Consider the following 13991-nt stretch of genomic DNA (forward strand, 5'->3'; position numbering starts at 1 on the left):
CAACTACCAACTACCAACTAAACGGAAATTACGTAAATAATTAATTTTTTACTTACTAGGGAAACGTGTAATTAATAAAATAAAAAACGAATAAAATAATTATATCTTTAAAAATATAAAAAAACTCTTTATTACTGTTAATTTAAAAGAAATAAATAAAACCATTCATACATAAAAGCATAAATACCAGTTTTGTATCTTCCAGGATACTTTTCAGTTTCAAAAATAAGACTCTCTCTAACAAGACCTACTTAACAATGTAACACTTTCTGTGTTTTTATTTGAAAGCTTTATATATGTCTTAAATTCCCTCTGTGTGTTAAACTATGTAACATTTAATGTGGTTTTAAATTTGTTAGTAAAATAATCTTATTCTTTCTACAAGGATATCAAAATGGAAATATTTGGAAAAAAGTTATTGTAAAGTATGACATTTTTCCATTATAAACTTATTGATGTGTTTTTTAGTAGATAATGGGCTATTATATGCATTCTTGACATGAGATTTATGTAATTGTATTCTTAAACATAAGTTTTCTGTTTCTTCAACATATATTTGCTTACAACAAATACACACTAATACATAAATAACATTATGTGAATTACAACTAAGTCCAGAGTTTATAAAAAAAAATATTTTCTCCCCCATAGGACCTGTAATATAATATAGCAATTTGGTTTATTGCAGAGAAAAATTCATTCATTAGATTTTTTTACTGTATTTCTCTGATTTAAAATAGCATATAAACTTCTGGGTTGTCTTCATGATAGTGTGAATTGTTTATTTTCAAACTTAGCTTTTAGAGTTTTATCTGAAATTCTTTCAAATTCTTTTCAGATATCATTAATATTGACTTTAATTCCAGGGTAATGTGTTATTATGAAAGAAATAATTTGTTCTTCTTGTATATTACCTTCATTATTATTGTTAATTTCCCTTTTAATCTTAGCTACCTTATAACCTCACTTTATTACATTTTCTGGATAAGGACGCTTCCTCAGATAAGATTTTAATTCTATCAGTCTTTGTTGTTGAACTTATGGGTTAAAAACAATAAAAAAAAATTAATCGAGCTCAGCAAAGTGGAATATTTAGTTTAGTATATATAGGATGATTATTATAAAAATCTAAACACTGGTGTGAATTAGTAGGTTTGTAATATAAATCCATTTCAGTCTTACCATCTTCCTTTTTTATAATCCACATATCTAAAAAAGACAAACCTAAATTACTCATTTTAAAAGTAAACTTTATGTTAGGGTTAATTTGATTCAAATTTCTAAAAAATACTCCAAGATCAAAGGATCTATTCCGTAACAGAAAACCATCATTCAAAATCCTTTTCCAATTTTGCTTCAAGTAATTAATAAAACTACCTTCAAAATTATTAAATAAACCGTTGAAAATTTCACTATCAAAATATTCCATCACTAAAGTGGCATAAGTTGGAGTGATTTTTGTTTCCAGAGATTTGTTGATGTATATTTGTTGCCTTTGTAAACAAAATAACAATTATGTAAAATAAGGTTTAACCTTTAATTATCACTTCTCTATTAAAATGTGGATGTAAAAAATTTGGGCATCTTTATAAATAATATTCAGTAGCTTTTATACCATATTTATATTTGATACTTGGATAAAGAGAAACAACTTCTAATGATATTAAAGTAATATGCTTTCAATTTTCTCTGACAAGTGATTAATAAAACCATTATCATCTCTTATATAACTTTGTACTTTTAGATGTAAATGGTTTTAGAATTGCCCATAACAGAACTCGGTGGATCAATCACCTTGTTCTTTCCACCTATAATTGGTCTTTCAGAGATGTTTGGAGGACACTTTATCCAAAGATGTTCCACCTTATCTTTTTTTTTAAATTTCTTTAACTTCTTTACTTTTATGAATTTTGGGTAATACATAAAATATTCCCAGTTTATGGTTACTCAATAAATATTTTGATAAGTCTTACTTTATTTTTTATTTTAATTTTTTGGTAGAATATGCATGTGTTATCAAGCATGTATGTTTTGAAGTCATTAACAACATTTTCATAGCTTGAAAACTATATGTGTAAAGCACTTAAGAACTTTATGCAGTTTCTGGTGTCAATGTCCATCCTTTAAGGGAAAGTGAAAATTAGGTATTCAGTTATTTATAGTGTCAGTTAGTAGTATTTTTATTGTTAATTACAGAATATCTTGCATGCATACAGGTGTGTCTGGACATTTCATTTTTCTATCCTCATGTAAGTGGAGGGGCCTGGCATGGCCTGGTGGTTAGGGCACTTGAATCTCAATCTGAGGGTCATGAGTTTGAATCCCTGTCACCAAACATGCTTGTCCTGTATAGTTTCTGGTTGTACCAGCCACCCGGGTGTAGAAATTTTTGGCTTACAAAGATACTGGCCAACCCCAAACTAGTGGGATTAAGGTCATTATGGAAAAAACAAAATGTAAGAGGGGATCAGCAACTTTGTATTCTTTACGATTACATGGCTGTTTATACTTGTTTCAGATTTGAATTTAACTAGAGTTTTGTCCGTTCACAGAGAGGGAAGTAAAATTGCTAGAGCTTTACTAGGTTACTCGCAAGGATTTCCTTTACTGAGAAATAATACATCTGACCAAAGAAGATAACCATGCCATGAATGATTGTTTGAAAAGACTAGTAATGTGTATTGTTGTTTCAGAGTTTTATCAGAACTGGTACTCATGAAAACCAGCTGAGTAGAAATCAGACTTGTACTTATTATCAGACTTGTCTGATTTACTGGAAAAATTGCAGGAAATCCTGAGAAGTTTTCTAAAAACCTATGAAGACATCACTGAGGCATGAAGCATCATCTTATCCTTAACAGCTGTCAGCATAGGTTATGTTATTTGATGTACAGTTGTAACACAAAAATTGTTATATTAAAATTAGTTTGATGTTTTTGATCTGGTTACAACAGTAACTTTTAGCCTGTGTCAATTTTTATTTTCTCAGTCTGATGTATTTCCTGACACCTAGTGATCAAAATATTTGAAACTGAGTCTTGTTCTATTACTTACTTTGAAAAACATAAATTTCTATTCATCTAATTTGTGAAATATAACTAAAAAACATATCAATGTACCTATTTTATAACTAGGTTCAAGGAATCCAAAATATGCCAACTATAGCTGGACTCCAAAATGTTCAAGGTCAACAGGGTCAATACCTTAGCATTTCCCCAAATGGAAGTGTCATTGCTACACCAAATATCCAGACTGGTGGTCAGTCTCAAGTAACTGGACAACTTAGCCCAGTACATACAATACAAACCATTGGAGGGACTCAACTGATTGGTATTAAAATATGATTTTTTTGTGTAAATTGTAAGCATATGATTGGGTGATATAAAACATAATATGTGTAACAAGCTTAAATGTTATGAAATTGTAATGTCAGACTGGAATTTTAACAAAAGACACCTAAAAAAATTATTTGTTATATTTGTAGTTATATGCTTCAACAAGCAAATGTATGGAAAAAAGGAAATAAATATTTAATAAACTTTAAAATACTCATTATTTAATAATTGGACTTATTGGAGTGACAACATTTCTGTTAATAAATTTCCTAAACAAATAATTGTCAATTTTTTTTGCTTCGAAAATACTGAAAATAGTAAATTATGTATTAATTGTTAGGATATGCACTGTAACTAACATTTATTCATAATTTCAACAGAGACAAAGTTATGTCGGCCATCTTAAAAGTGAATCTTAGAATTACATTTAGAAGATAGCTTGCTGTTTTCAAAGATTTTTATCTGTAACAAAGGAAAGTTTTGGACTGTTAACTTGCATAGTCTACAAAATAGAAGAAACTAAAAATAATCATGTCATTTAAAATGGTTTACAGTTAAATTGACAACATGATGTGAAAAATCCTGTATTCGAAGTTACATGTTTTTTGTGGTTTCAAACCTCAACAGTCTGTTCCACAAGATATAGAAAACTTAAAATGTTAGACATCTTCATATAACTTCTTAGCACCTTCAGTTATAATTAGATCTATATAAGACGTTTTTTAAAACATACATAATAACATAGCTAACATATTTGGCTGAATAAACACAACTATTGAATGTGATTTGAAGCATATAGTGAAAAACTTAACATGTTAGCCACCAGTGAGTATCTTTGCAAATAGTAAGTTGCCCATTACTACAACTTATGTATTGAGTAGGTTAGCTGAGGTGCTACCACTTTTGATTTAGTTAAGAATAATTCTTTGTAATTTATGGAAGTATTGTAAAAAAGAAGGAGAGAGAGAGAGAGTGATATGAAATTGCTTTAAGCAATTTTAATGGTTTAATTTTTGGTTTAGCTCAACAACTTCAACCTGATCCTACTGATCCAACCAAGTGGCAGGTAGTAGCAGCATCCCCTCTGACTACTCCAATTCAGCCTCAGCCATCCATCACACAAGCTGAACAGGTACCCACGTCCTCAACCTCCACTGATGGTAGCAACACTCCAAATTCTTCGCGCAGGATACGTCGAATAGCTTGTATTTGTCCAAACTGCAGAGATGGAGAAGGAAGGTAATAAGCTACGTTTTGATAGTTTTAAGAAACTTATCAACTATAATTAGTGTCATAAGAAGTAATAAGTTTGTGATTATATTATTAATATAAACTTTTTATTGATAATATATATAATTTTATGAAGTTCAAAGTTTAGTTTATGTATGTATGTTAGTTTCCATCTAATTCTTTCACTTGTAACAGAGCACAGTATGATACACTACTGTTGTATACTTGTGTATGACTATTCCAGCAACTGAGAAATGGCCAAGCAGATAAACAAACAACAATTACACAAGCTTCAAAATAACTTGCATGTTTTCTTTTTATATGAAAATAAAAGCTTTTGAACAGATGTCATAAACTCAACTCTTCTATATCAGGTACTAAATGTTTTAAGCTTAAATTTGCTAACCTCTCCTTTAGGGGTTAAATCTGGGACTTGCCAATACTTCATATTTTTGATTGTTAGATGATTTTTTTGAGCTAGCCTCAACAGCATGTTTATTTAACATGCTGGTCATATTCATTTCCACAAGACAACAAAGGCCACTTGATTCATTTAGGCTTTCCCATTTTCTGCTACCAAAATACTGCAAACTACTATATAAACTTATTTTCTGTTTCCCACCCTGATTTATTAAATACTTATCCAGTTTCCCTTATAACTGTAACTGTAACTTTTCAAAGATAACAATGGAACATTAATTGGCACACAATTCATTTTTGTGTTAAACAAAATGTAATAAATTCAGATCACGATATAGAACTGATTTAATTACAGATCTGGAAAAAGACTTGATTTGATTCTAGTTCTGGATAAAGGCCTGATTTGGTACAGATCTGCCCAATTTGAGATCTGCACCAGATCTGGAATTTCCATAAGGGTATATACCAGTATTTATATATATGTATATGTAAACTCTTTCAATGTTGAAGTTTCTACCAAATTTTAAAGCAGACTATTTTACAAGATTATTAAACTTTGTTAACTTAAAAAGGGAGAATAAATAGGGATCATCAAAAAATTACATGCAGAAATAAGATAGGTAGCTTGAAGTAAAAATGCAACAAACAAGCTTATTATTTTCTCAACATACAAATCCCTATTTTGACTCTCCTAAATATTACAGCTTTTAGACATGGAGTCAAAATAGGGATTTGTAGGTTGAGGAAATAATGTTAACACTATGATTCAAACCTTAAGCTTGTTTATTTACTTTTCTTGCAATTGCATTTTCACTTCAAGCTACCTATCTTGTTTCTGTGTGTAATTTTTTGAAGATCCCTATTTCCCCTTTCTAAATTAACAGTTTTTAATAATATTGTTTATTTAGTTTTTATAATAGTTTGTATAATAGCAATACTGTCCTATTTGAAACAGTTTAGTTTAAAGAAATACGTAGTTGGTGTATGATACTCTCTCAGGAAACAATGACAACCTTTTGATTGGCTTCATGCAGATTGGATTGATATTGCTCCTGATATCATTGCCAAAGTTATCATTGATAGTGGTACTGCATGTATGATCAGTATGCTGCATGGTGATCAACATATCACATTGTCTATATGCTTCTAAAATATGTATAGCTGCTATATTTATACTCTGTAGCTATATGGGGTGTCTGTACACACTAGATTGGACGGACTACTGAACTATTAACATGTTTTCGACCTTGTAGAGTGTGCAGAATGTTACTCTAAGAGGAAATCTGGCCAGCTGCAGCAAAACTGTGGCTGACCTTACTATAGCCAGCAGAAAGGAGGAAGGGGAATATAACTATAAGAAATATTTAAAATTCTTATTTATATACATATGCTATTATATTATGACAGTCTTATATTTGCATTGAATATTTATGCCAGCATCTATACAACTTGAAAAATTAATATATCTATGTATCTATCTATCTATATATATATGATAGGTTTTACAACTTAAAAAAATATAAAGCTTGCATGTATATATATGTATATGTTTGTATGATGTTTTAGATGTTTGTGTAACATTGTCAAAATTTATCATGCAATAGTAAAAAGAACTGTGATCCTGTCAGCAGCATCTTGTCTGAAAGGGCAGGAACCTTATACATCAATATTTCAATAATAACTATGGTACATGTGTTGTGCCTGCCATATAAACATTAGATTACATCCATGGCCTGCATACACCTATATGCATATACATGTAGTAGATTAAAATGACTGAATGTCAATGGTTATACTGCTGCTGTTATTTGCTAGGTAGTCAAATAAACTTAAAAAACTACCCTGTAGAATGTACAATAATGCATTTAGTAATATTGCCCAGGTTTTATTACAATACTCACAGCCATTTTTGCTGTAGACTGGCAGAACAATATTAAGTAATAAAAGTTTGAAGACAGATTGAATGAGTAATGAAGAAAACTTTTTAATAAATGTACAGCGTTTTGATAAGATTATGTCATCATGTGTACCTGATGATGACATAATCTTGTTGAAACATTGCACATTTATAATGAAGTTTTTTTTCATTACCCATTCAAGCCTTCTCCAAACTTATTTTCTAAAAAGTGTGTTCCTCGTCATCAAATATCAAATAATAATAAAGAAGAACAAATGGGTAATCCCTATTATGAACCACAGTATAAGAAAATTAATTGTACCTGTGTCCGAGTTTTCCATATTTTAAACCCATTACATCTGGAGTTATGGAATTGAAGTTTCAAACAATCTTAAAAAGCTCAATCATATTCTCCCAAATACTCTTCCTCTGCAGTGAAAGTATGTCAAGAGATTTCAAGTTATCCTGGTATGACAAACCCTCCAAACCTGCAACCATTCTGGTAGTTCTCTTCCTGTTTCAAATTAGGTGTTAACAGCACCTTATAAAATGAAAAGAGAAAAGTTGGGAACTCTGGTCTTATTTTTCTATTAATGGATTTGGATTAATGATGTGGATGACATACGCGTAAGGAACTTAGTATTTTCTCAGATTTTCTTTCTTATTCATGTTGAACATTCCAGCTTGTCACAACAGAAAGCCAACTTTGGATATAAAAGTCAAGTGTCTAGTTTTACTTATCAATTGATGTTTCATGTGCCACATTACTAGTAAAACATTTATGGTGTTTTTGAATAAACCTGTTTATGTCATTGTTACGTATTTGCATGTCATTCCTTTAATTGTCAGTCAAGTTAAACTTGTTTGCACTTATATTTAAAATTTTTCTGAACATTCTATTATTATGGGGCAGTAACTTATCTGTTAGTTTCCAGTGTTCCTTAGACTATCACACCCTTATTTCATTACTTGTAAAAGTTCTAAAAATACATAAAGGAAAATTACAAAAGGTACTCATATCATATTTCTTTTTTTAGATTATCTTAGCAGCACCTACAATAGACAGTTATATTTTGGCAGTGTCTTTTTTATATATTAAGAAGTTCTTGCAGTTCTAATATTATATGTCTACATTGTAAATTATAAAGCAGTTGTGAACTTGCTGCTAAACAGAGGACTTAGTGAAATTCTCACTCTTCCTTTCTCTGAGGAATTTGTTCTGATCTGGAGAATTTATCAGTAAAGAGAAGATTTGGTGGCATTTTATTTTTTTGAACAAACACTGGGGCTGAGCTTGGGGGGGGGGGGGGTTTTTGTTGATTAGAGGACTTGGTGGCATTTCTGTTTTCTTTAGCAAATATTGGGATTGAGTCCAAAGAAGTTTTTGGTGAGGAGAGGGCTTGGTGGCACTACTATTCTTTCTGCAAAATATTAAGCTTGAGACTAGGGAAAACTTGATTTTATTTCCATCTCCTCTTTAGCAAACACTGAACAAGATTTATGTGAGGGGAGATCTTAGTAGAACTTCCACTCTCTTCACTTTTTAAGCATTAAGGCTTGGAAGTTTGTTTATGAGGAGAAGAACTGGAACAACTTCTACTCTCAATATCAAGTGTTAGGTCTGAGACCAGAGTGTTTTTTGTTGTTGTTTTTTGCAGTGAGGAAACAATATGGAACTTTTAAGAACTCCCACTCTCTCTGTCGAGTAATGGATTCTGAGCCTTCAGGAGTTCATCAGTGGGGAAAGTATGTGGGGCTGGAATAAACTTTTACTTTCTCTGTCAGTTATTAAATCTAAGCCTGGGCAGTTTGTCATTAGTCAGTGTGGAAAGGACTTGATGACATTCATATTCTTTCTGGTAGTTTTTGTGACTGAGTTTGGAGAATTTATTTCAACAGATAACTTGGTCCATTCCCACTTTTAAGTAGATATTTTAACTGAGCTTGAGGAGTTTCTCAGTGAGCAGAAAACTTTGGTAGCACCCAATCATGTGCTCTATCAAATACTGTAGCTGAGTCTAGTGAATCTTTTTTGACCAGCAGATCATTTCACAATGAGAACAAACTTGATGTTAGAGCAATGAACAGGTGTAGGCCATTTTTTTCTCAAACCTTGAGAGGGCTTGACTCATCTACGGCCAACTAAAAATATTATTTGTTTGATGTCCGTGCCTTTTTTTTTCTTTTCTATTTTGCAATCAACAACCAGAGTTTAATGTTTGATATTCATTTTTGCCATTCTGACAACTTAATGCTACAAAAAGTAGTGGATTTTGTTTTGCACCAGAATAGTCATTCTCAAATAAGGCTGATTTGGTTGTCCCATCCAACTTATCCCAACATCAAATTGGATTTGATTCCTTGACTCATTAGTCACTTGTGAGTATTTTCCATGAAGTAACAACATTTGTGGTAAAGTTACAAAATTATCACAGAAGGCTGATTAACAGACTGCAACACCTATAATTTTCAAGTATATCTTTACCTAATTTTTTGTACTTCATTTTTATCTCATTCCCTGTAACTGAGAAGAAACCTCTCTCTAATACCAATTATTATTTACATTTCAGATTAACATACAATTAGAACTTGAGTAAGTTTGACTTTTTGTTAAAGTTGACTTGTTGAATCTGATTTTAGTGAGCACGTAGTAGACTATGGCATAGTGAATCAAAATGTAGTGTTCAACTTTGAAAATGGCACCATATTTGTATGTTACAGATGCTCAAATCATTTGAACAGTAAAGCAGAAATATAGTTTCTGTGTATATCATCAGCATAAACAAATTTGGATGTTCACCCAAAGTAGTTGATGAAGATCAAATGACTAAATTCTCTAATTGGCAAAGAAAGCATGACACCCACCACATCATAGTTATATTGGTACTAGTATATCTTAGGTGTTTGCTCTACAGTAATTTCATGTGTATTAAAGAAACTACTCACTAAAGAATTTGGTAACTGATAACATAACTTTCGATGTTATAAAAGTTAAATTGCTGAAACGTCTACCTTTCCAAACCATATGAGGATGTCTTACAGTTAGCTGCAGAATTTAGTAAAATACCATGATTAAATAATGATAGATTTTCAAAAAATTTTTTTCAAACCTCTTTATCTTAAATAAAATTCATAATCATGATATGTGCAACAGTCACTTTTTTCTTGCTCAGTAACCTACAGCATGGAAGATACAGGAAATGGGTTTCCTCCCTGTCATTGCTATTTTGTGTTATTCTCTTATTTGGGCACTATGTTTTACACATCAGGAACCTACGTTAATGTAACCTTTTTTTGGCATTTTGATTCAAATTTTACTGAATGTAAACCATAGTTTCCAGACCTGATTTGCTTAAAAAGTATATTGATGTTTTGTGAGTTGAGAATGATTATAAATACTTTTAGAGCATATCATTGGCATAGTTTATATTTGTATGTCCATTGGAAGAAATAGAGTGCTTAAGCTATTAATATTTAAATATGGTGAAACAAGGACAAGAAACAACTTTTTATTCAAAGTGTTTACAAGTATAAAACAATTTATTTGTATTTTGCTTATTATCTGAATGCATGGTTATTTCATAATTGCACACAGTAAAGGTAAATCAACACTGCTTTTACATCCTCATCATTTTATAATTATGGTCAACATCAGTTGAACGTGACCTTTATGAAAAAGTTAATAAAATTACTAAAAGGTTTTAGGCGCACTCAATTTCTTAAACTAAGCACTTCAAATTATGAAATTCTACAAAGTAATTGAATTATTTCTTGACTAAAATCTTACACAAATGTTTTAAACAAAAATATCATATCAATAGCCATTATAACTAACCCTGCCCAGGAAAAACTAATTTATGATTCTACTTATTCTTTAAGTCATTAAAGAAAGAACCAAATTTTATTTTCAATGTTTATATCTCATGCAGTACCTCAATTTAACTTTTATTTATAATGTTTATTGAGCTACTTTTATGTCATTTAATTATACTGTACAAATGAAGGAAGTTCGATATTTAGTGTTGTCTTTTATCCTTGTTGCAACTTTCCATTACATTCTGTTATCTAGTTGGACATTCTTGCTTGATTTCGTTTTCACTGCTGGTAGTTTTTCATTCCAGAATGCTTAAGAGATAATTATTAAAAAATGTTTCCAGAAAACTTTTTAAAATGAATAATTCCTTATGCCAGATGATATATTAAACATATGAGAGAGAGGGAGAGAGGATATCTGTGTGTGTGTGAAATTAATACTGTTACTAAAAATAATTATTGGGTCTTCTTTATTAATGGAAGTGATATCTATGACAATGGATTTCAACCTTTTTTTCCTCATGGACCCCTTCATGAATCAAAGACAATCTTGCAGACCCTCATACTCAGATAGATCTATCTGTGGAAGCTGATCCTACTGTGTATAAAAGCAGCATTGACATAAATAAGTATGTAAGTTTAATCCAACATAGTATTTTATTAAATATAAAATGAAAACTTGATTTGCACCATTACTGGACTCCTAGGGGTGTGCAGACCACAGGTTGAGAACCACCAGTCTGTGTCATCAAAAAGTATGACGACTGAACTATAGTAAATAATAATCACTGTATATGACCAAGGCATGCTGTTTTGATCTGGCTGTTAGACATAATTTTCTGTGCAATAAAAATGTTAGTAAAGGTTAATTAAGAAAATAGATATTTATGATGTATATAGTTAGAGAATGTGAAGAATTATTCTGTAGCTTGGACAGATGAGGCACTTCTTTTGAAATGTTAGGTGACATTCAGGGAATGTTTAGTGACATCAAAATTTCTTATTGTAACCAAAACTTAAAGTTGAATTTCAGTTTAGGAAAGGAAGTTCAGTTAGGAAGCTTAGAACATTTTGAAGGTATAGTGCATCTCAAAATTTACCTCGTGCTTTTTTTTTATTCACAGTACTATTCATGGATAAATTACCTTGTATTACAATAAAACATTAGATCATGTGTGGATGGACAAAACCTTTGAAAAACCTGTAAGTATAAATGTAATACTTAGTATGGTGCTACATAGTAATATCTTTAAGTTAATTTTAGGAAAGAAGTTTAGTTGGGAAGCGACTTTGTTACTCTGTATGTTATTATGTTTGTGTAGTGATTTGTTCTTTAGATTGAAAACAGGCAATGATCAATAAATAAGGAAAATTGCATGAAAGTAGTAAGCTACCGAAAGAGTGATTTTCTAATGAAAATCAGAAAAAGTTCTGGTACAATAAGTATAATGTTGTTGTCATGTTTATAAATTACACTTAAGTAATCATGATAAGGTTGTGGTGATCAGATATCAGTCATTATATGGGCTACAAACTAAGTCAAATTATTTAGTAGTTATGGTTACTAGTAACTGATTAGTTTGTGCCCTGTGTTATATTTGTTAATCTGAGAACCTAAACGAGTGAAGAGTATAGCTGTTTTACAGACAAGAAGACTCAGGATCGAATTAGATGATTTTGCAGCCCAAACTTCTGATCAAAGCAAATTACCTGCATAGTTCAGAACAAAAGAATTAACCCAGTAAAAAAGATAGATAATTTAACCCATTCACTGTATTTGGGATGTATATTTCCCACTGAACTGGGAAATATGTTCCAGCCACAAAGAAAGGGTTAATATACTTTTTTTACTTATAATTATTAGAATGCATTGTTTTATCAGTTGGGTACTCTCACTTTTAACAATATTTTCATCCATAATTAGTAATTAGATTACTAACATGACAATGCTTGATATCTGATTGCCATAACCTTACCATAAATACTTAAATATACGTAATTTATGTTTATCTCACAGGAACAGTGAAACAAAAAAGAAACAGCACATTTGTCACATGCCAGGCTGTAATAAGGTTTATGGAAAGACTTCTCACCTTCGAGCACACCTTCGCTGGCATACAGGAGAAAGGCCATTTGTTTGTAACTGGTTGTTCTGTGGAAAATGTTTTACACGCTCAGATGAACTCCAGCGTCATAAACGAACACATACAGGTTGTTATCTTTTATTTTAAGTATTCTAAGATATAAGGTAACTGAAATCACAAATATAGATAATTATGAATATATATTATGAATAAAGGTAAGATAAAGTAGTTATGTATTACAACTAACAATGAAATATATGTGCAGATCTTTGAGATTTTAAAGTAGGAGTACATTAGCACATTTTGTTAAACCTAATATGTTCACTTTATTTTTTCAGATTTCTTTCTTAAAGAAAGGAAAATGCTTTAATATAAACATTTTTGTGTGTCTCTTGTGATGCTGGGTTCTTCCTACCATCCTATTTATGAAAATACTATGAAATTATGTATTTCACTTAACTAAGTTATCTTTAATGAGCTTCAGTAAGAACATATGATTTTAATGATTGTTTAGACCTAACTTCCATATTTTTCTGCTTTTAATGGTGAGTTGCTTAAGCTTGTAATATTTTTACTTCTCTATTTGCATGTGTTTGGTAGATCTGATCTGGGTTTGTATATTTATTATGGAAATTGTAGTGACAAAACCATATTTAGTTATAGCAATCCCTAAGCATTTTGTATGTGATGAAATAGTATTTTCTATAAAAATAAAGTTATAAAATTCTAGGTGAAGCAAATTTACAATAAATAAATATACTCATACAGATTTTGTCAAATTGTTTTGCAGTTGTTGGCCAAAAGAAAATATTTTGGTTTGGGATAGATTTATAAAATACATAAATAGTGTAAAATGAAAGTAAATAATAAGAAAAAAATTGATTTTCTTTTAGGATATTGTAAAAGTCACACATAAGGTCCTTTAACATTTTGTTATTGTGTTATTATGTTTTTCCTTGTATGTATGGTATTCAAATACACTGATATCCATAAGAAAGTCAAAAGTTTCTGCAAACAGTAAATACAAAAAAAATACACAAAAGCAGTATTTACAGAAATGTATCTGTTTATGTGTTAGGTCATTAAAAAATTAATGTCATATTTTGGAACACTTTCAAATAACCACCCCCAAAATCTGCATCATGTATAATCGTTAAACGAACCGCCTAAATGTCACATTAGTGTAACCTATATAATGTGTAAAGTTTAGTA

The 13991-nt window shown here is 30.5% G+C and overlaps 1 protein-coding gene across 11 annotated transcripts in view; it reads left to right on the forward strand.

Moving 5' to 3' along the window:
• The window catches only part of LOC106466518 (transcription factor Sp3-like), a 23941-nt gene that overhangs the window by 7751 nt on the left and 2199 nt on the right, over positions 1–13991 (forward strand). For 2 of the 11 annotated variants that reach the window (XM_022394541.1, XM_022394542.1), the window contains exons 4-6: positions 3135–3330; positions 4358–4574; positions 12713–12906. In XM_022394541.1, the coding sequence (XP_022250249.1) occupies positions 3135–3330; positions 4358–4574; positions 12713–12906 (607 nt within the window). The other 9 variants (XR_002612225.1, XR_002612226.1, XR_002612224.1 and 6 more) reach the window with 9 other exon arrangements.

Source organism: Limulus polyphemus, unplaced genomic scaffold, assembly GCF_000517525.1.
Source record: "Limulus polyphemus unplaced genomic scaffold, Limulus_polyphemus-2.1.2 Scaffold2286, whole genome shotgun sequence".
Lineage (NCBI taxonomy): Eukaryota > Metazoa > Arthropoda > Merostomata > Xiphosura > Limulidae > Limulus > Limulus polyphemus.